We start from the raw sequence: 23,210 nt of genomic DNA on the forward strand, positions 1-23,210 counted from the left end.
GCACGTGAGTGCCACTTTGAGAGTCCTGTGGCACCACCCGACCAGTCCACCGCTCTGAGGGTGGTAAGCCGTAGTGCAGAATCTATCAGCCCCACAGAGGATGAAGAGTTTGTCAAACAACAGGGATTCAAACTGTCTTCCCTGGTCGGTGGTGATGGATGTAGGGCAGCCAAATCGAGCTATCCAGGAGGATACGAATGCGTGTGCTACGGAATCCACTGTGATGTCCTGCAGGGGTATTGCCTCCACCCAACGTGTAATGCGGTCAATGACGGACAGGATATACCTGAAACCATCAGACAGGGGTAACGGTCCTCCGAGGTCCACAACTACATGGTGGAAGAGGCCTTTCAGGATGTCAAATTTACCTAGACCGGGTTGTGTGTGCCTGCCGACTTTGCTGCGCTGCAACTGTAAACAAGCACGAGCCCAAGTATACAATCCCTCTTCACATCTGGCCACACAAAGCGTTCTGTAACCAGGCGCGTAGTAGCCTTAGCACCAGGATGTGCCAGGTTATGTAACGTAGGGAACACTTGGCGACGCAGCACAGGGGGAACAATAGGCCGGGCGGTGCCCACGGATGTATCACACCACAGTGGCCTGACCGAGCCCAGTAGGTTACACGAAACGATCTGAAGGGAGGTATCTGGGTCCTGTCAGGTTGTGCAAATCGGTGTCACTGTCCTGTAAGTGGGCCAATTCGTCGAAATTAATGGCGGACGAAATTGCAGTGATAAGTGATAGGTAGTCAGCCACCACATTTTCTGAACCTCTAATGTAACGGATGTCTGTTGTGTATTGGCAAATTAAGTCCATTTGCCGAAACCTACATATGGGAAGGTGAGCAGCAGGGTTACGGGTAGCCTCCGCGAGGGGGTGGTCTGTGAAAATTGTTATATTCCTTGATGTGATGTCTGTGCAGAAATATTTTACAGCTTCATAAACTGCAAGCAATTCTCTGTCAAATGCTGACCATTTACGTTGAGCTGTAGATAGTTTTTTGGAAAAAAACCGGAGTGATTGTGTCGTGTCATTGACATGCTGTTGGAGGACTGCACTGATTGCAAAATCACTTGCACCCGCTGTAATAGAGATGCAGGCATCTGGCAAAGGGTGGGCGAGAGTGACACCATGTGCTAATGTTGTCAGACCACTGTACTCGGCGACTGCCCGAGGTTTGTTTCCCGGCCAATGCATCAGTCAAAGGGGCTCGAACTGCTGCCGCCATCGACAGGTTATGACGGTAGAAATTGACAGTTCCTAAAAACCGGCGTAATTCACGAAACGACACTGGGAGAGGTAGATCACGAATGCAGTCAACCTGCTCCTGTGGGGGGCCTATACCATCCGAAGAGACGGTGTACTCCAGAAAAGTGACAGTGTTGCAGCGGAGTTGTGACTTGTCATTATTGTTCTCGACTCCGTTACGTGTCAATAAGTCCTGTATCGTGGCCGGGTGGAGTTCATGTTCCCTGTCGGAGGGGGAAAAAAATTAGTGTGTCTTTGAGGTATGCGTAGCAATATGTGCAGTTAAACAGGAGTGAGTCTATAAAACGCTGCCAAGTCTGGGCCACGTTTAAGAGACCATAAGGCATGTAACAGAATTCGTACAGGCCAAAAGGTGTTATCACTACTGTCTTTGGTATGTCACGCTGTTCCATTGGTATCTGTAAATATGCCTTGCGGCAGTCCGAGACACTGAAGATGCGTGCTCCACTAAGTACTTGCGCAAAGTCTTGTATGTGTGGTATCGGGTACTTGTCTAATACCGTCCGCGCGTTGAGGCGATGATAGTCGCCGCAGAGGCGCACTGTGCCGTCCTTTTTGGGAACTAAATGTATGGGCGAGGACCAGTTACTGTCCGACGGGCGATATATAAAACTGCACTCCTTTTCCTAATTGTCTCCACTGCATGATGCCATCTACACATTGGTCATACCAGGCTCACTCATTGTTTCCTCTTGCATAATGAACTACCCACACAATATGGTTGTGGAGCCAGACTGACAGTATCCCACACATTGGTGTAATGTTCCCTTCTTTTTGCACTCCCTACTAACAAGGGAATGGTCAGACTTGTCATGTCGAAACCTGTGTTGCTTTTTTTACCACTGTGAGTTAACGTTGCAAGAAGTCTGTATGCAGAATTTTAGCTGCTGACATGACCTGGAAGCCTGTAAACAATTTTATGAAGTAAGACATTATTGTCGCATGGTTTCCACGCTTATAACTGCCTCTTGTACAACCCTGACCTCTCTCGCTACGTTAACCAACGCCATCTAGGGACAAGGTGGCGTCAGCTGGGCGCCGCTCTCTTGCCACAGCAGTGAGAGAGCTGATTCCCCCAGTGAAAGCGATCGTATGATAATTAAACATTCGTTGACAAATATGGCTGATATGTTATCTACAACATTCTTTCCAAATAGCTATGAAATAGACACAAATAAATATACGGTTTACAACACGTCCAAATTTTATTTCTTGTAATTACCGCAAAAATGCGAAATATTGGTACAATGTTCAAAACAGAGGTTTTTTGTGCACCAAGAACATACAAGCAAAGACGACATGACAGCCCTGCGAATCACAGACGTTGCTAGATGTCCGTAGACAAAACTGGGCTGGTGTTAGGAATGAATCAGGCCTAGTATCAGTATATTTCGAGGGGTGCCACGCATATTTAATCAACTTCTCAAACCGTGGGGAGGAAAATTGATAATGTGCTACTGATTGCAGTTTCAGAATATTGTCACGGTGATAGACAGGAAATTGCAGTGATCTGCACACAATAATTTTCTCTGTTAGTTTTCTGTAAAATGCCTTCCTCTGACGGAAAAATTCTCTGTGTAAAGTTTGAATTACGTTTCTCGTGCCGGGTGGAATCTGACGTATGTCAGGGTGGGCTTGAATTACAGATTTAATGAATCAGACCTTTTATGATCTGACCCCGAATCTAGAAGGAGAACAGATTTGTTCCCGCAGAACGGAAGAAAAGCATGACGCATGAAAAGTGTAACGTTCTCATTTCCCATTGTTCCAGAGTTCGATGTGTCTACCACAAGATTGTTTGCGTAGAACATTGTTCTTTTGAGACGTTGTCCAAAACGTCCAGTTGGTTCTTCAAGACACACATATTTTAGGCAGCAATGAACCATCCAATCTAATTATGGTCTTTATAGTGTATGAATGGGTGAGCGCAGTCGTGGACTGCGCAATCGCCTCAATATGTTTTTCCCCTTTGAATGACAGCGTTCTTTTCGCACGCATTTCTTTTTGAAAACCTGACTGATCAGCATTGTACACGTACTATTCACTAAAACTAGCGATCGTACTTTTGCATTCGTAAGAAAAGCTTCTATCATTTCGATTTGACTCACTTTATTTTCCGACCTGTTTCTCGATACAAATTTTGTAATTTTTCTTGCCACAATTTTATGTGATGTTTTGAAGCGACTAATCCAACTTTGAGAAGCTGTACATTCTTTAGCGCCTATCGCGTTGGCAATCTCTAACGCCCAATCACGCCAAGTTGTATCGCTGACACTGACTGTTATCTGGCATCGGTAAATAGCTCAAAAAGTTGCGCATTTATCTACGTCGCAATTTCCAGTCGACTCTTACGTCGTCCAGCGACTTCCTCTTTCCATCTACACAATTCACGTTCAGAACGGACAAAGCGATACTTATTTTGAACAGTACTGACACGTAGGCGTTTCTTACCACTCTCGTTCAACCAATACGTCACCGCTTTTTCTTTGTCTGATAAGGTAATTGTAGTTGCTGGTGTTACTTTCGGAGATAACTGATGATGGTACGTGGCACTATGGCTCGAAGAGTCTTCACGAGTGCCACTTTCGTCGGTGTCTTCCCCGTCTGTAGATTCACAGTCTGCAATATCGAGTGTTTCAGTTGTTTCTAGCCACATGTCTGCGCCATTTACATGGTCGTCTAGAAGTTTAACAACCATGTCGCACAACACATAGTCTTCACGCGTGTTTTCTGTTCATTGCTTCATTTGGCGTCTGTGGTATATCTCCATGGCAAGCAGCAAAACATTTACAGGGTTCGCCATCACCTGTGAGGGGAGATTCAATGTTCACCGTAAAGTGGCTAGCGGAGTATAGATGAACATGTACAGAACATCTTTCACATCTCTAACCAGTTTCAGGACGGTATGTTTCGAAATACGTACCAGAACTTAAAAGGACGTGCATGCCACAGAAACGAATATTCGTTTCCCCTTTCCGCCAAAAGCGTGCAGCGATATTCCTCGTTAGTGAACGCCGCGATAAGACGGCCGCACTTGCCGACCATGCGCACGACGCTCCCGACTCCATTTCCAGGGGTGGCCAGCCGTCACTGCAGGCACCAAGCGGGAAACACAGCCATGTTCGTGATTTTTTTTTTTTTTTGTGACTTCCAGTTCATGTCAGCAGCTACAGTTTTGCATACGGACCTTTTGTACAGTTAAACAACAGGGCTAAAAGAAGCAATACACGTTTCGGCATGACAAGTCTGACCATTCCCTTGTAAGTATACTCTTTCAGAATCCCTAAATTTAATATAAGCAGAAGATTAATGGATGGCTGAACTGGTCCATAAAGTGTTCAGATATAAGGTTTTGCTTCTCTCCTGGAGCAGGGGCACGGTGGTTGTGGATGGGGCCTCTTCATGTTTTCTCAGTCTGGGATTAATGACCACTCCCCCATTGCAGAGACCAATCTTTTACCCCTCCGTTTTCCCAGTTTTTAGATTTTGGCTACCGTTTTTTTTCCTTCTCCTGCATGTGTCTTAACTTCCTCATTTTTATAGTTTGACTCCTCTGACTGGATCCGTCCACTTTTAGCACACCCTCTCTCTTCTGTGTGTAACTTCGGATTTGCGGGACTAATGCCCTCACCGTTTAGTACGGTAACCTTCCTCTCAATTAATCGATCCTAATCCTCTCCAGTCCTTTTCCTTCCTCTTCAGCCGACCGGTGTGGCCGAGCGGTTGTAGGCGCTACAGTCTGGAACCGCGCGACCGCTTCGGTCGCAGGTTCCAATCCCGCCTCGGGCATGGATGTGTGTGATGTCCTTAGGTTAGTTAGGTTTAAGTAGTTCTAAGTTCTAGGGGACTGATGACCTCAGAAGTTAAGTCCCATAGTGCTCAGAGCCTTCCTCTGCAATTCTTCTGCCAGAAGAAAGAGCCTGGAGGAGAGGCACTGTGTGGACCTCACCAGCAGCTGAGCTCCTGTGAGGGGATTGTATTTGGTATTTGGAACTTGCTGTGAACAGTTATCTGTGCACACATGTTCATGTTGTATCTTCATTTTGCAATACACTGTTTTATAGCAACATTATTCCGCTTTCTGTGATTCATTGCAAGCAATCAATCCGGAAGCTCCACACTATTTTAAGAACCAAGAGTCTCTAAAATATTTGTAATCCATCGTTACATATAAATTTCGGAGTGGCTGAGTCAGAGTCAGACCCAACGCCGGCACATACTCTTCTCCAGAAGCACCAAAGGAGCCACGAACTTCCCCTTCCTTTTGGCGATCATAATCTGTTGTCACGTGCATTCTCTCCGTTAGACACTGTGACAAGTTTTGGATTTTACCCGGGTTACTAGTGTCTAGTTAGCCATCAAGAACTGTACACTACCACCTAGAATTGTGTACTACTACCTTTCTTCCTAGAGCCTAAGTAGTTTTCACCCACTACCAAGACTCGAATCACCACTTCTACTCCGAGAACCAGCCCTCTAGCTTCATCTCAGCTGTAGAGATAAGTTTATTATAAGAGCTTTCGACAGATAAAAAAAGTACGGATAGTTGCATAAAGATTGTGATTTATGGAACATTTGAGAAAAGAAAATAACAGATTATTTTAAAATGTTGGTTTATATTTTTATTGTAATATTCTAGTGTTTTTACTTTTTGAATATTGTACATAGCACCTAAAGCAATCTCAGTTATGTAGTACAAAAACGTAATTACATATAAAACTTCTGTAAGTAAGTAGAAAATACGAAAAGTATTTGTTTTGAACAATTATTAATTAGTGAACAGTCTGCATTAGGTCACTCCATGGTTTCCTCTGATATTTGAGACGAACATAAAGTATTCTTGTACCACTTTATTTTGTGTCCGTTTGTACATCAAGAGGTAGCTTCTGCTCCAAGAAAAATAAATAAATATCGAACACTGGTGTCTCATTTCCTCTCTAATCACTCTGCAGCTGGCAGACTTCACTTCGATCCATCCTACAGCTTGCAGCGTCTATAGGTCCCTGGGACCTCAACTTGACAGCTTCTAATCCTTCTTAGCTCCTTTCCCCTTCTTTGAGGCTGAGCCACCCTTGCTGGAAATAAGCCTCACAATGACCTTCACTGCCACGACTGCTGCCGCTACAGCTGCTGCTGCGCACGCCAGCAGGAAGAGGATGACATCTAGCAGCAAGTACTGGTACCACGTCAGGTCCAGAGCCGCAGACCGCATGTGGCGGGCCCCACCGTGGCGCAGTACGTACTCTATGGAGTTGATGGCCGTATCCAGAGGCTTTTCCGGTCGGTCGTGGAACAGCCTAGAGTACTTTTTTGCGTTCTCCATATATCTGAAATAATAATTTTATACGTGTACCCAGTACAATTAGTGTGCAAGGAGAGAAAGAAAAGGAAAAAAAATAATGATATAAAATTGGTTTGGGAGTGTGTCAACAATAAACTGACTGAAATAAATTCTCTGACCACGAATATCTTGGCATCAGCTGTACTAGATATACTACCTACTGGCGACACACACAGATATGTACCGGACCGGGACTCGATCCTGGATTTCCTGCTTATCGCGGGCAGTCACCTTAACCACTTCGACTATCCGTGCATGCCTCGCAGACCGACCCAAACTTCCATGTGCCACACTGTCCACGTTCCTATATAGTAGTCCACTAAATTCATCATTTAATGCTCACAGCTTTTCCCCGTATTCATGCGCCAGTGAGAACGAGACTATGACCATTAAGTAATGAGTGCAAGGGACAATGATATGGGTATGTTGATAATGTGACGTGTAGAAGTTTGGGTCGGTCAGGAAGGCATGCAGGGTAGACCAAGTGGTTAATGCAACCACTTGCGGTTGTCAGGAAATTTGGGTTTGGGTCCCGGTCAAGCACAAATTTTCATGACACCAGTAGGTAGTACATCTGTAATTAATACAGCTGATGCTAAGGTATTCAGTCAGCGAATTTATTTGGAACAGCTGTCAATCATAATTCATCGTAGCAATATCAAGGCATTTTCCACAATGCACATTACCGGGTGGGGGGGGGGTACTTCATGCCTACAGTAAAATGTTGAAAGAAACAAATCTCATTAACTGTTGTTGAATTATATGAACAACATACTTTTCAGAGGTACTGATGTATAAGTAGGCTCCAGAATTTGAAGACAGCTTTTAGAACACTCTTGGCAACATCAATAAAGTTTACTTCTGTCTTAATGACCACTACAAAAAAATTTTAAAAATGCAAATTTTGTTCATTGTTGGTTGACTGTTACTCTCAACTGATGAGTAAGTAGGGGGGTGGGGGGGGGGTCATTTGTAGGTTATTCTGAGCTCAGTAGTGAAGGGGTGAGGCATCCCCTTTAACAATACAGGACTGTGATCGTGTTGATATGATACCAGCAGCTAGGGACAATAATTCTATTTAGTCCCACTGTGACGTGAAAGTAATGTTGCGTCTGCTCTGTGCTGTGAATGGAACTGATGAGAGTGGCTGCTGTTTCCAATATTACAGTAAAGGTTACGTGGTGGACTCCCCTTGCGTCAAGGTGTCACAACTAACATTTCACATTCTTAATGCAGAAATGGAAATGACTTGTAGGTTATAGAGCAGTGAATAAGTCACATCTTTGTTTTCCAATCAGACTCATGTGTATACTTTGCAAGAAATTGCCTCATTTCTTTTCCTGCCAAAGTAATTACACACCTTTCATTTTGATGTCAGTTCAGAGGGACAAATGTGTAGTTAATCGTAGATAAATAATAAAGCCTTCTGTTGCATTCCAATTAATTATACTGTCTGTTGATTCATTCGTGGAACAAAATCTATACTATAAATGTCTTCTAGTTATGTTTACAGAATATTACGTGGCCTCCTCACCTCACAAATGCAATGCAGTATTAGCACGTGCACTCGAAAAATAGTGCATGTAGAATTTAAATACGTGTGTAATTGCCTTGGAATAAACAGAAACAAGGTAATTTGTTGCAAAGTGTACATTTGTCTAAAAAAAAAAAACGGAGCTTGTCACACAACTCTAGTGTCACATCCATATACGTTGGTGAATATATGAACCTACTTACATTATCACATTTTTTAACACTCATTTTCGCGTTACCTTCGCGATTTTCCCAGTTAATGTAGATGGGGTTCAGACTATTGTTCTTAGAATTTGTTCAGCCCCTTTCCCTGGCATGGTCAAAAAGTCGAACAAACTCAACTCAGACAGGCAGAGATGTGTATAACACCAAATATTAAACAACTTACTTCAATTAAATTAATAAGAAAGTACCGGAATGTTTTACAAATGCGTTGGTGTCTAAAAATATTTGAAAATAGCAGGACCCAAACCTGCTCCTTTCGACTTGATAACTTTACCCACTATAGTGCAGTGTAGTCACTCAACTTCTGACACTGCCTCTCATCTTACAATCTCCTGAAAGCTTTTACCGGCGATGGGACATTAACAGAAATTTACTTCTAACAAATCGTATCGAAAGTGACATGTTTGCGATAAATGCTAAATGCACAGATGCCGTGAAACGACATGGTGTCATATGACGTAACTTAAGTTAAAATACAAAAGTAGTGAAATACGTTAAGTAAAAACGACGTCTCCGGAGTTCTTTATTTGTCGACTGCTATCTAGTTTTCATGGAAGACACGACATTTTGGCGTCATTTTCCAGGAAGCTTCGAGTGACACTGTTTCCTCCCTTACAGAATACATCTGTTCTCATGTTGTATTTTCATGAGAAGTACTGCATATCAATGAGTGACAAAGACGCCTCTCTTCCTAAATTATTTTCATTTTTTTCAAACATCTCAAAAGTAAAGTCACTTGCTCTAATTTCGACTTTAATTTAGTTTATTTATTGAGCATTTTAACCGAACTAACGCAGAACAGCCACTGAGGCTAAATACACTCCTGGAAATTGAAATAAGAACACCGTGAATTCATTGTCCCAGGAAGGGCAGACTTTATTGACACATTCCTGGGGTCAGATACATCACATGATCACACTGACAGAACCAGAGGCACATAGACACAGGCAACAGAGCATGCACAATGTCGGCACTAGTACAGTGTATATCCACCTTTCGCAGCAATGCAGGCTGCTATTCTCCCATGGAGACGATCGTAGAGATGCTGGATGTAGTCCTGTGGAACGGCTTGCCATGCCATTTCCACCTGGCGCCTCAGTTGGACCAGCGTTCGTGCTGGACGTGCAGACCGCGTGAGACGACGCTTCATCCAGTCCCAAACATGCTCAATGGGGGACAGATCCGGAGATCTTGCTGGCCAGGGTAGTTGACTTACACCTTCTAGAGCACGTTGGGTGGCACGGGATACATGCGGACGTGCATTGTCCTGTTGGAACAGCAAGTTCCCTTGCCGGTCTAGGAATGGTAGAACGATGGGTTCGATGACGGTTTGGATGTACCGTGCACTATTCAGTGTCCCCTCGACGATCACCGGTGGTGTACGGCCAGTGTAGGAGATCGCTCCCCACACCATGATGCCGGGTGTTGGCCCTGTGTGCCTCGGTCGTATGCAGTCCTGATTGTGGCGCTCACCTGCACGGCGCCAAACACGCATACGACCATCATTGGCACCAAGGCAGAAGCGACTCTCATCGCTGAAGACGACACGTCTCCATTCGTCCCTCCATTCACGCCTGTCGCGACACCACTGGAGGCGGGCTGCACGATGTTGGGGCGTGAGCGGAAGACGGCCTAACGGTGTGCGGGACCGTAGCCCAGCTTCATGGAGACGGTTGCGAATGGTCCTCGCCGATACCCCAGGAGCAACAGTGTCCCTAATTTGCTGGGAAGTGGAGGTGCGGTCCCCTACGGCACTGCGTAGGATCCTACGGTCTTGGCGTGCATCCGTGCGTCGCTGCGGTCCGGTCCCAGGTCGACGGGCACGTGCACCTTCCGCCGACCACTGGCGACAACATCGATGTACTGTGGAGACCTCACGCCCCACGTGTTGAGCAATTCGGCGGTACGTCCACCCGGCCTCCCGCATGCCCACTATACGCCCTCGCTCAAAGTGCGTGTGATCATTGCTTGTACAGCCCTCTCGCAGTGTCCGGAGCAAGTATGGTGGGTCTGACACACCGGTGTCAATGTGTTCTTTTTTCCATTTCCAGGAGTGTAATATCTTCGAGACGGAAGAAAACGTCAATACATATCCGTGACATCAGCAAGGTTATTTTGCAACAGCAGTGTTTGGTATCGTTGAGAGGAGCAGGAAGGGTTACTTCTGTTCCCAACAGACTGAAAATTCGCAGTAAGTAGCAAGTCCAGTACAAATTTAGAAATGGCTGATAATGAAATTTTCACTGACATCAATAAATGGTCTAAAGGTGTAATTAAATTTTGAAAAGACCCACTATGTGCAATTCAGAATCTGTAAGAGATTTCCTTGCAGCATTGGTTTAACGTGAAGACATGCAGATTGAAGAACTTGACAATGTTAAATTTCTGGAATTACAACTCGATAATAAATTCAGTTTGGAAGGGCATAACTCAGAATTGCTGAAGCTCGTGAACAAATCTGTACTAGCGATGAGAATGATGTCAGACGTACGAAATATATATATATATATATATATATATATATATATATATATATATATATATATATATATATGTATAAGCTTGCATACTCTGCTTCCTTTCTTTCTAGTATGCCATACGGGATCATATTGTGGGGTAACTCGTCATACCGAGCAGAAGTTTTTACCGTGTAATAAGACTCACTTATGGTGTAAATTCAAGAACATAATGTAGAAACCCGCTCAAGGAAATTTGAATTCAAGCTACTGCTTCTTAGTACGTATATTATTCCTTAATGAAATTTGTTGCAAGCAATACCGGTATATCTCTAGTTCCAACCAATAACTCAATACATAGTATCAATACCAGCAATAAGAACAATCTACGTAAAGACCTAAAATCAATTAGTTTGGTCCAAAAAGGCGTCCAATATTCAGGAAACACAATTTTCTATAAATTGCGAGCATTCATAAGAACCTTGGATTCAGATGAAGCACAGTTTCATTACAGTTTGAAAGACTTTTTGATAGGCAACCCATTCTACTTCATAGAGGAATATCTTAACAAACTGTTAGATCAGCTTAAGTAAAAATGCCTGTTACATTTCAGTTTTGACACCACATGGTCACAACATTCACGAGGCTTATACCAAATGAGAATGAACAGAGAGTTGCTAAAACTTTGCTATCGAATCCCTGTCTTGTATATTATGCTTTGATGCGTTAATCGACGTTCACTATTATTGTTTTGAAATCGTTTTAAATACTTGTTTTTGTTCTCCATTGGCTATTCTAGCCACTGTTAATACAAGTTTGGAAATCTCTCACTGGAGTGCATTATGCGGTAACATAAGTATCACCACCTATAATCCGTTCATCATAATACTAAATAAATAAATCGGATGTAAACAAACACAAACGCAATGATTGGTCAGAAGCTGTAGCACACGTACGTTGGTGTTATGCTCTTGGAAGTAGGTCCTACTGTACGACATATCTTATTACTAAGTTGCGTTAAATGAAACTTCGAGATATTCAAATGTATTAAGTCATCAACGCTTTTCTTAATCTCGCTTTAGCTACGTAGCTTTTATTTCAAAAATCATGTACAGTCATAGCTTCTGCAGCGTTGTTCTCAGATTGTCGCGCTGTTAATGTGCAGCATGAAAATGGCTGAGCCTGCTTTCTGTTCCGTAGTGAAACGCGCGTGGAACACGGTTAAAAAGTGCCGAGAAATAGGCTGTTCTTAATGTTTCCCATAAATTTACGGAGATAATCGGCTCTGAAGTTTTCTCAGTGTTGTATATAATGCAGTTGATACATAAACCCACCTTGAATGTGTAGCGCAGTTGCTAGCGTAATGGTGACCGAAATGAGGTTAACAGTGCGCCGATTAAAATCTCCCCAGCATCGTATTTTTTTCCCCGTTCAATGTGAAATACCTACATCTCGTAATTATAAAACTCATCATCATTTTTATGTATAATGCACGTCATGTTTCTAATTACATAATGGACGCGAAATTCCTGTTTCCATTTCGAATACAAATTCTTAATTATCGATGTTTTATGCAAGACTTCAAAGAAGTTGTTTAAGAAAACATAACAATTTAATTTTTTAAGGCAAAAATGAAAAACCAAACCCTCTTTATTTGGACTATGTCCATCGTTTTATACCACAGAGGTAGATAAGTATCGTAGAAACATAAAGAACAATCATTTTCCCAGCATCGTGCACATCATACAAATACTGCATTGTTACATTTTTACTGTACCATTACAATATGAACCCAACAGAACTGATCTGGAGCCAAGCTGCGGGATTTGGCCCGAGGAGTAACAAAGACGAAGCTGCCAGTCGTACTGGAACTTAACGCAAGCAGCTTTTTCACACGTCACTGCCGAAAGCTGGCGGTATGTATAACGGCTCGTCATAAAAGAAGAAGAGAAAATGTTGCGCCTGGTTGGCTTCGTGAATTCTGTTATTGATAAGCTCGTTATCAACGTAGCAGGTGACACTCCCAGAATAGAAAGGTATTTCTCGGATTCCGATAAGGAAGGAGCTAAGAGATTACCAGGCAACTGATTGTAAGTAATACCTTCAGTGGCTTCAATATTTAACTATACGGTGAAATCCTTCAACACTCTCTTACGTTACACACAGCTTATGCAGAAAAATTACCCTCTGCGTTACCTAAAAACGATAACGTGTTGCGGTTTTCGTCTAGTCGTTTAAGGAGCGTATTATAGGAGATTTGCAGCGTATTATTTCATTCGGCTTAAAAATTAAATGACATTCGGAGCTGTATTGTTCCTCTGCTCGTCGCTTTTAGCAAGTGAACTGCAGCTGGTCACGTCACTGCAGGCTAGCTGTATCAGATGACCGGCCAGTGCTGTCCAAGTCAAATGTGCCGGTAAAGCTGTTCCGTATTATCGCTAAGTGGATGTGTGCGTAACGCACAGCACAAAACGTACTCTTATTATCGTACGTGACAGTACTCGAGACAGCTTGGGTGCAGTCCCATGTGAAACGGAAATCCAATGGGGTTCCAACAAACGCGGAAGAATACACAGTGCAGTGTTTACATTTCGTTTATTCTTAAGATGAACGGATTATAACGACAGTTTGACGAACGGTTAGTAGAACAAAGCGCGCGAAATATGATCCGTTACTTTAGTTCCTTGCTTGCTAATTGAGTTCGCGGTAAACGTGCGTTATTTTTGTGGTTGTGTTTCTTTTCTTGGGGGTACTGTGCGTGAGTGAAGTGAGCTATACTATCTTACGATCAACTGCAGCGTTTCACGAGTATGAATTAGGTGTGTAATTTATTAGGTAAAAATTTGGAGCATGCCGATAGGATAAAAGTGAAAGCTCAGATCCGAAAATCAATCAAGAACAAAAACTGTGTAAATCGCGGCAAGGGTATAAACGACATTTTAACAGAACAATGTAAAGTGCAGCTGAGTGGTTGTGAAGTGAAATACGCATTTTTCTGTTTCGCCTGTCTCGTGATAAACAGAAGTGATAGTGCCTTGACTGAGGTTGGTACTACAGACTTAAAAAAGTTTTCACGCAAAGGTGAGAAAACACGATTCTTGTGAAAAACATGTAAATGGTTTTATTGAACTTTTCAGTGCTAAGGAAAGTGGACATTATGTGACAACTAGATAGTGCTTACCGCCCTAACGTAAACACATACAATGAAAAGTCTCAAAAACCGGTACATCTTGAGTAAACTGATAGATTGCATTAAATTTTGCGGCAAATTCGACCTGGCCTTAAGGCGCCATGGAGAACCCAGGAAGTTTTCGAGGACTAGTTGATCTGACTGATCCGATGGCAGAACTCTACGGCATCTTGAAGCAGCATATCGGAAAACCGGGTTTCCTTAGGCCTCTCCAAAGCAATTCAAAATGAACTGTTGGATTTAATTTACTAGGTATGCCTAAATCTGATCAGGAATGAACTGTCGAAGACATGTTTCCTTGCTATCGAAGTGAACGAAACAATTGACTGTGAAAAATTGTCAAACTGGTCGAAATAATTCGCGATGAGCTGCTGGGGCACATTAACGATAGATTTGTTTCCTTTGTACGACTAAAAAGTCACACTGTAGAAGATGTGACTACGGCTGTTCTCAGCTAGCTAGAGAGAATGACCGTAAATGAAACATCTGAGAAACTGAGAGCTCAGTGTTACGTCGCTGCTTCTGTTAAGAGTGGCCACAAAAGTGGAGTTCAAATCAGGATTAAGGAGGTGTATAAATATGCTGCTTCATTCGCTGTTACGCACATCAGTTAAATTTAACTGTTAAACGTTGTGTGACAGGCAATAAGCAAATGCGGATCTTCTTCAGCAACTTGGAAGGAATTTGTACCCCTTTTTTCCCAGTCTCCTAAACACACAGCCGTTCTTGACGATACAGTGAAGAAACGTGTTCCTACTTGTCCTCAGTCAATCCGGTGGAATTTCAAATCACTGAGCGTAACAGCTATACACAAATACCAGAAGGAAAGTTTTGTGGGTGGAAAATGTCATTGGTGATGATAGTAATAATTAGAAGACAATAAACAAGGCTATGAGGCTCAAAGGTTTCCTGCAAGACGGAGATTTCGTCTTCTGGCTACATTTTTTTTAAAAATAAAGTCCTGCCTCGTTGTGACATTCTCTTCATCGGACTCCAGCAAAGGAATATTGATGCAGTGAAAACCGTTGAATATGTATCTCAGTTCGGAGCTTCTGCCCAGCATGTTAGGGACGTTTCACTGAATCAAGAATGGCGCATGCATGAGACGTCTGAGACGGCAACGTGACTCAGATCAATGATTGATTCAGTTGTAAGGATCACTTGTCAGTTACACAATTCTTTGAACCGTCATTCTTTCCAAACATAAAATTTGTTTTCGCGGAAAAGGAATTGAATGTAGCCGTCAATTTTTTTAAAATTACAGTGTTTAGAGTTATGGCATGAAATGAATCCGAAATGATTTTATGAAAGGTGCTTTGACTTTGTTGAACTTTTTTTGTGAAAACAATTTGGCAAAAGAGTTTCCTGAAAGTGTTAAAATTCTGTTATTATTGTTTCCAATGGGTGTAGTTGTATAAACTTGTTTGCACGTGGTCGCGGCAGATAGAAATACTTTGGAGTGCCGACTTGTGCACTTGTGAGATTTCCGTGGCACCTACAGTGAAGACGTAGTGTGCGTTTAGAAGTGAATATCCGGCGAGCTATGTTGTTGTTCATAACTAATTATTTGCAGTAGTAATCTATTGTTTCCCTGTTATTCAACTTATATTTAATTCCAGAATGAGATTTTCACTCTGCAGCGGAGTTTGCGCTGATATGAAATTTCCCGGCAGATTAAAACTGTTCCGGACCATGACTCGAACTCGGGAGTTCGAGTCTTGGTCCGGCATATAGTTTTAATCTGCCAGGAAGTTTTGTATTTTATTTATTTGCTGGACCATCGACACCAATAAGTGTTTTGCAGAAATATACTACGTTCTCAAAAAGAACTTCTACTATCGTACTCATCATTTAAAGTCTTTAACATAGTACCCGCAGATTTTATTTAATTGCAATCTTGCATTTAAAAGTTTCTACGTTACATTCGCAATCGCCGAGTGATACAAACCTTCGACCATTCGATTCATGTTTATATTCATATTGTATACTGTAGACTCAGCAGTATTTGGCTCGTAATGCGGCAACTACGTATCCCAGCCCCTCGACAATGAAACCAGCCAAAACTTTTAATATTTCAACACTGAGTCAGAGGGAAAGTAGTTGAGGGCCACCATCACACCGTTTCATTTTAATGTTTTTGAAAGCCCGCAGGTCCAGTCTCCTACAGGAGTTAAAAAAAATAACGAAATGCAGGATCGAATGACTGAATCTGACTTTGAACTCCACTGAACAGCTGACATAGCCATTCGTTACGTAATGTATGAAATACGTGGTTGAATTGTTTTGGAAAGGTAGGTACTCCGTGGAACTTGTGTAAGAAATAATTATTTCTACAGAATTACTGAACGAGTTGGTGCAGTGAATAGCACACTGGACTCGCATTCGGGAGGACAACGGTTGAAACCCACATCCAGCCATCCTAATTTAGGTTTTCCACGATTTACCTAAATCGCTTCAGGCAAATACCGCGATTGATCCTTTCAAAGGGCACGGCCGATTTCCTTCCCCATCCTTCCCTAATGTGATGGGACCAATGACCAAGCTGTTTGGTCCCTTCCCCACAAAACCAACCAGCCAACCACTGACGGATGTCTACAGAAACCCCTTTCAGCGGTTACGGGGCTTTCCCAGTCTATCGTATTCACTTTTCATTGCAGTTAGTTTCTCGATCTGTCACGTTATTAATTAACACAGTGGAATAATGGGAAGGGCAGAGTAAGAAGACGGGTGATTGGGGTTTAAATAACCTGTCTATGACCTGTTGATTAGAGATGGAGCACAGGCCGTCGCCTCCTCCAAGGAAACGTCCCAATATTCACCTCAAGCATTTCATGGAAACCAAGGAAAACGTGAAGCTGGCTGGCTGGAAATCCCTGTTCCGGAATGAGAGTCCAGTACTTTCACAACGGCGACGCCATGATCGGTAAGGATGTAGTCGACTCAGCATTCAAATGTGCACTATCTACCTTAATAATTACAGTAAAATAAAATGAAAACTGGGAAACAAAATATTAAATTAAATACGAGAGGGGTTCAATAAGTACTGCAACACTTTTTTTCTCGGCCAGTTTCGGTTGAAAAAAAAGTGGAATTTGTTGAGGGACGTCGTGGAATATCCCCGCTTCACCCACTATAGTTTCGTGGACTTCCGATAGTTGGGTGTGCTATACGTAGTCTTCAAAGCGGCGCCGGTAACGGACGTGCATTCCAAGCAAACAGCCGTCATTGAGTTCCTTTTGGCAGAAAACCAAAGCATCACAAATTCATAGGTGCTTACAGAATGTGTACGGAGACCTGGCAGTGAACAAAAACACGGTGAGTCGTTGGGTGAAGCGTCTGTCTTCATCGCAACAAGGTCGCGCAAACTTGTCTGATATCCCACCTGCCAGCAGGTAACACACAGCTGTGACTCGTGCGGACACTCTCATTTGAGGTGATAGACGGATCACAAAGACTGAGACTCTGAAGGGATTATTCAGTTTGATGCCGTCCGTCATGATGCAACGATCACCTCTGAAGTGTATTGTGCTATGCTCAGGAAACTGAAGAAATAACTTCGGCATGTTCGTCAGCACAGCACTCGAGTCTGCACAGACGAGGGGAGCTCACAAAACTTCAGTGGACTGTTCTTTCTCATCCATCCTATAGGTCGAATCTCGCAGCTCCCGAATTCCAACTGTTTGGCTTAAAGAAGGATGCATTCGGTGGGAAGCAAGCAGTATAACAAAGTGTATAGAAAAGCTACTCTCTGGTTCTGAGACTCTGAAGCTAACCCAGAGATATTGCTTTCACGCATGGCAATTGTTTTCGCCCGAGAACTTCCAGCCGTTAGGAACAGTGGGTGTGATTTGTATCCTTACGTCACATACCGTGAAGTAATTTCTCCTACTATTAAGATAGAGTAATCGTATTTAATTAAAACAAAATTTCATTCTGCATTTAAAAAGATTTCTATGAACTTAACAATTATAGGGAGTGTGATGTGAAAGATTATTGCCTTTTGAGGGGGAACCATTTTTTGCAGGGTAAGCAGCCATTTTTTAGTAAGGGAAGGCTAGGAGGGGGTCGGGGAAGACTTGTTCTCGGGTGTCTACTAGTTGGGAGCAATTTTGCAGCACAGTCCCCATAATACCAAAAGTGGCGTGAGTTGATCCCTAGGTTGAGTACCGTTGAAAATTGTTTAGACTTCTGTCGGGAGTACCATTTGCTGCCGAATCACAACACTAGAAATTACCTGGATTGTTATGGGGAGAACAGCGTGAGACATGGCTCAAAAGCAGCTAACTTGAGTTCCCATTACAGCTGTATTATAGCAAACGCCGGAAAAGAACAAGTATAAGGGAAAACACATTGTTTGATAATTCTAAATTGACAATAATCAGAGCACCATCTTGGTTTCCTACTGGACTTAAGATTACATGCGGGAAAAGGCAGCGTCCGAAACTGGACTGTCGATTACTACTGTTTGTGACTATTACGGCTTCAGTGGAGAAGTATGTCACGTAATTGTGACTAATGATGAAAGAGCTCCAGTAGGCGATGTCAAAAAGATTGTGGAAGTAGATGAGTTGCACATAACAACTCGAAAATATGGGAACAGACGACTCCTCAAGAACGAAACTGAACAGATTTGGGTACTCGGTGGCATAGAAGGAGCATCGACAAAATATTTCATTGTGAAAGTGTATTCCAGGAATAAATTAACTTTAATGCCTTTTTTTAAGAACTTCATTTACGTGGCACCAAACTCAATACAAGTGGATGGAAATCGTACAACGCTTTGAATGAAGGGAGATTTCACCACGAGTTTGTAATCCATCCTGTCTTCTGATGATTCGTCTGTTCACACACAGAACATAGTGCCATTATGGTAATCCCTGAAATCATACGTCAAAAGAGAAGAACGATGGGGAGACGGAGGTGAACCGTATTTTTCTATACATCTACTTGCACAATTTGCGGTTACATGGTATAAAACTTCCCTGTGAGACATTCCCAGGTTTCTTAAGAGATATTGCTGGAATGTACCCTTGCAATAGAAAAAAAGGACTTCCACCGGCAACATACACATCACGCGGAATTTCCCAGTACCAAGATGTGGATGACAAACAAGGTAATGGAATAACATCTTAAGTCGTCATTGGACAATTTTCATGTATTGTTTCTGTTGTTGCCAACGCTATAACTGAAATCCACATCTTCTTTTGTTCTAATACTTTCGATCGCTGTATACAAAATCGATGTCTCGCTGCGAGACAGTCGCGCGTTCGATATATATCGCTTTCAAACGGTTTTGGAAATTACCCAACAGCGATTTTCGAACAGCAAAGTGATGAAGTTGCGGTTGCTAGAGTTTAATATCTGCTAAACAACGCCCAATTGAGCTTCGTGACCAGTGAAAATCTTTCTGACGTGGATGTTTCGTAGCGAGTTGCAGAGAACAAGACGCAACAGCGCTGAGTTAAGCGGTGCCACAGTACGAGGGGAACAGGAATGGCTGGTAGCGAAGCGTGCTCAGCAACCTCGCCGAGTACGCGGTCTTACAGGGCGTGCGTGACTCAGTGGAGGCGCCAGGCCGTGAGCACTAGCCAGATAACGTTTCTGGCATTGGGTAGCGACGCTGCTTATCTTGACCGTGATACCGCCGAAGGTCTCCTTCCTCGTGAGGTCTTCTGCGGGGTCTCGAGGGAGCGAAATGGAGCAGTGATTAGTACACTGGACTCTCATTTGGAAGGACGACGCTTCAAATTCGCGTCCAACCATCCAGATTTATATGTTTTCCGTGATTTCCCTAAATTGCTCCAGGAAGATATCGCGATGGTTCCTTTGAAATGGCACAGCCAGTTTCCTTTTCCATCCTGAAATCATTCCGAACGTGTGCTCAGTCTCTAATGACTTTTGTGTGGACGAGACGTTAAACCCTAACCTTCCTTCCAAGGCCTAGAAACGGTGCTATATGCTACTTTGTCTCTATTAACCTGCGTCCACCCTTCAACGTCCCGGTCATTTTGCCTCTCGAAAGGGCACCCAGATGTGTTTGCTGTGCCTTCCCCCCATCCCCCACCCCACCCCCCTCCGGCTCAACTATTCTACGCCAAACGCACGCATCGGTAATTTGGAAGAAGCATTGCTTACCGAAGTCGGGGACGCAATAATAGCGATACAACGAATGCCTCGCTGTCGTGACGGGCGAATCTGGATCTTGTTTTCTACGTTGCCAGGGGAGTATCACGCAATGGCGTAAATAGTAATGACTGAATCTGTTTTGATATCTACCAAAAGTAAACTTTTATTGGCGGAAATTTATTCGTCGAATATGTACATTGGAAAAGTGCTTCGAGTTTTGTTGGAACTACAACTTGTTGCCAAATGCGGAACAAAAAAAATTGCATCCATTGTCACGGCCAGACATGCGTTAATCTTTACACGACAATCTGTGGTGTCGAGTTCCCCTTCGAGCTGTATTGCATAAAATGTAAGAAAAGGACATCAGCAAGGAAGAAGACTCGGTGTGACACGTCAAAACTGAGCACTGAAAAGAGTGTCATTATCGTTTCCTGCTTGGTGTAAAGTTATACATTAGAAGCAACTGCTTCTGAAAATGAAGTGTCTGTCACGACTGTGGGACTATTACGGATGCTGTCGCGAAGTGTGTTATGTCTATGTCACAAATTAAAGTGTCCCCATGTATGGTCATAACAAAACCGTAGAAACTGACGAGTCGCACCTCGCGGCGAAGGACGGCTCCTGAGAAACGAAATCGAACACATGTGGTTCTGTGGTGGCATAGAGGGAGAATCAAAGAAGTGCTTTATACTTCGTTTGTACTCTCGGATAAGGTTCCTTTTAGTGCTTCTGATAAGGCATTGACCTAGTATGACAGTCTAAGAGATGGATGAAAGTCGTAGTGCAATTTGCGGAAAGAAGGTATCGACCATTTTTTCGTCAGTTGCTCTACAGAGTTCGTATCATCTGATGATCTGTCCATCAACACGGTGCTTGTATGGAAATCCTTAGTCATCTATTAAGAGTGAACGTCATTCGGGGGAAGAGATGAGCTGCACATATTCCAGTACATAAAACATTTCCATAACTTACGCCGGACGCAGAAATATCTTTTTTCTGAAACTCTCCCCGTATTTCTCAGAGATACTGCGCGAGTTTATCCTGGCTACGGAAAACAAGAAATTCTGCTGCTTGTCTATACAATACGTTGCATTGTCCACAGTGAGGATATCGCTGACGAGGGAAGTACGCGTTCGTCTTTTGTCGTCTATGTTGACAACAGTTACACAGTGAGGCATTCGATATGCATTGTTATTCTAAATGATGGACGCACCTAAAACTTCTTATTTATTCAAGGACAAATCCAAAATGAACAAGCTTTACACCAATGGAAAGAGAAAGTTTCAAGTTGTCTTCATAATGTTTCAAATCAGTTTAATAAATTTAATAATTTGTAAATAATTAGTTTTTAATAATTATTTAACACTTAGAAATGTGATAAATGTTATAAACGTTCAATGTGACCACCTTTGGCTGCACGGCAAACATCGACACGGTAGCCAAAGTCGTCCCACACACGCGAAAGCGTGTCTGCTGTTACTGAATGCAGGGCAGCAGTGATCCGTTTCCGCAGAGTGGCTGGTAGAGGCGGGACGTAAACAGCTTCCTTCACATTACCCCGTAAGAAATAGTCGCAGGGTGAGAGATCAGGAGATCTCGGTGGCCAGAAGTCCCCTGCGGCCGAACCAGCAGTGACGAAGGAAGTCATTCAAAAAGCCTCGTACATCACGGTGCTAATGGGGCGAAGCTCCATCCTGTTGGAAAGTGAAGTCCTGGAAATCTTCCATAACTTGAGGGAACAGCCATTGTCCCAACATGTCCAGGTACGGGAATCCTGTTACAAATCTTTCCGCAAAGAAAAATGGTCCATAAACCTTTATACGGGATACGGCACAGAACACGTTGAGCTACGGAGAGTCTCTTTTGTGGCGTAATGTTGAATGCGGGTTTCCAAAACCCCATCTACGAACATTGTGTCTGTTGACTTTTCTACTAAGGTGGAACGTCGCTTCAGCACTAAAAATTACACATCTACATTCTACACTTATACTCCGCAAGCCACCCAACGGTGTGTGGCGGAGGGCACTTTACGTGCCACTGTCGCAGAAAGCCTGTGTGAGCGCTCGAATCTCTCTAATTTTCTTACTTTGTTTATGAGGCGACAGCGCGGAACTGTATCGAAATCCTTCCGGAAGTCAAGGAAAATAGCATCTACCTGGGAGCCTGTATCTAATATTTTCTGGGTCTCATGAACAAATAAAGCGAGCTGGGTCTCACACGATCGCTGTTTCCGGAATCCATGTTGATTCCTACGGAGTAGATTCTTCGTTTCCAGAAATGACATGATACGCGAGCAAAAAAACATGTTCTAAAATTTTACAACAGATCGATGCCACAGATATAGTCCTATAGTTTTGCGCATCTGCTCGACGATCCTTCTTGAAAACTGGAACTACCTGTGCTCTTTTCCAATCATTTGCAACCTTCTGTTCCTCTAGAGACTTGCGGTACACTGCTGTTAGAAGGGAGGCAAGTTCTTTCGCGTACTCTGTGTAGAATCGAATTGGTATCCCGACAGGTTCAGTGGACTTTCCTCTGTTGAGTGATTTCAGTTGCTTTTCTATTCCTTGGACACTTATTTCGATGTCAGCCATTTTTTCGTTCGTGCGACGATTTAGAGAACGAACTGCAGTGCGGTCTTCCTCTGTGAAACAGCTTTGGAAAAAGCGACTCGCTGTAGAAATGCGTCATCCTCCATCTTTGCTAGCACATAACCGCAAAATGCGAGATGCTTCTCTTTGTCATTGCGGCTGAGACCCTGCACACGTTATCGGTAGGGTTTGCACAGCAAACGCCGTCTCAGAACTATCCATACAGTTGGTTGGGGTCTTCCAAGTTCTCGACTGGCTCTATTGGTACACTTACTGGGACTGCGCACGAAACTTTCTCGAATCCGTGGGACATTATCCTCTGACACGCGCAATCGGCCTGTGCTTTTTCCTTTGCACACACTCCCAGTCTTTTTACATTGCTTAAACCAATGGGTAATGCTTTTGCGAGTTGGTGGTTGAATACTGAATTTGGTACGAAATATCCGCTGCAGTGCAATTTGCGACTCACTTTTCGG

At 43.2% G+C, this 23,210-nt stretch overlaps 1 protein-coding gene across 2 annotated transcripts in view; it reads right to left on the reverse strand.

Moving 5' to 3' along the window:
* Window positions 1–5,886: 5,886 nt before the first annotated feature.
* LOC126203122 (UDP-glucosyltransferase 2-like) overlaps window positions 5,887–23,210 on the reverse strand; it is a 79,913-nt gene continuing 62,589 nt past the window's right edge. For both annotated transcript variants that reach the window (XM_049937369.1, XM_049937370.1), the window contains exon 6: window positions 5,887–6,599. In XM_049937369.1, the coding sequence (XP_049793326.1) occupies window positions 6,299–6,599 (301 nt within the window). In that variant the 3' untranslated portion in view covers window positions 5,887–6,298. The remainder of the gene's footprint in view (window positions 6,600–23,210) is intronic.

Source organism: Schistocerca nitens, chromosome 9, assembly GCF_023898315.1.
Source record: "Schistocerca nitens isolate TAMUIC-IGC-003100 chromosome 9, iqSchNite1.1, whole genome shotgun sequence".
Lineage (NCBI taxonomy): Eukaryota > Metazoa > Arthropoda > Insecta > Orthoptera > Acrididae > Schistocerca > Schistocerca nitens.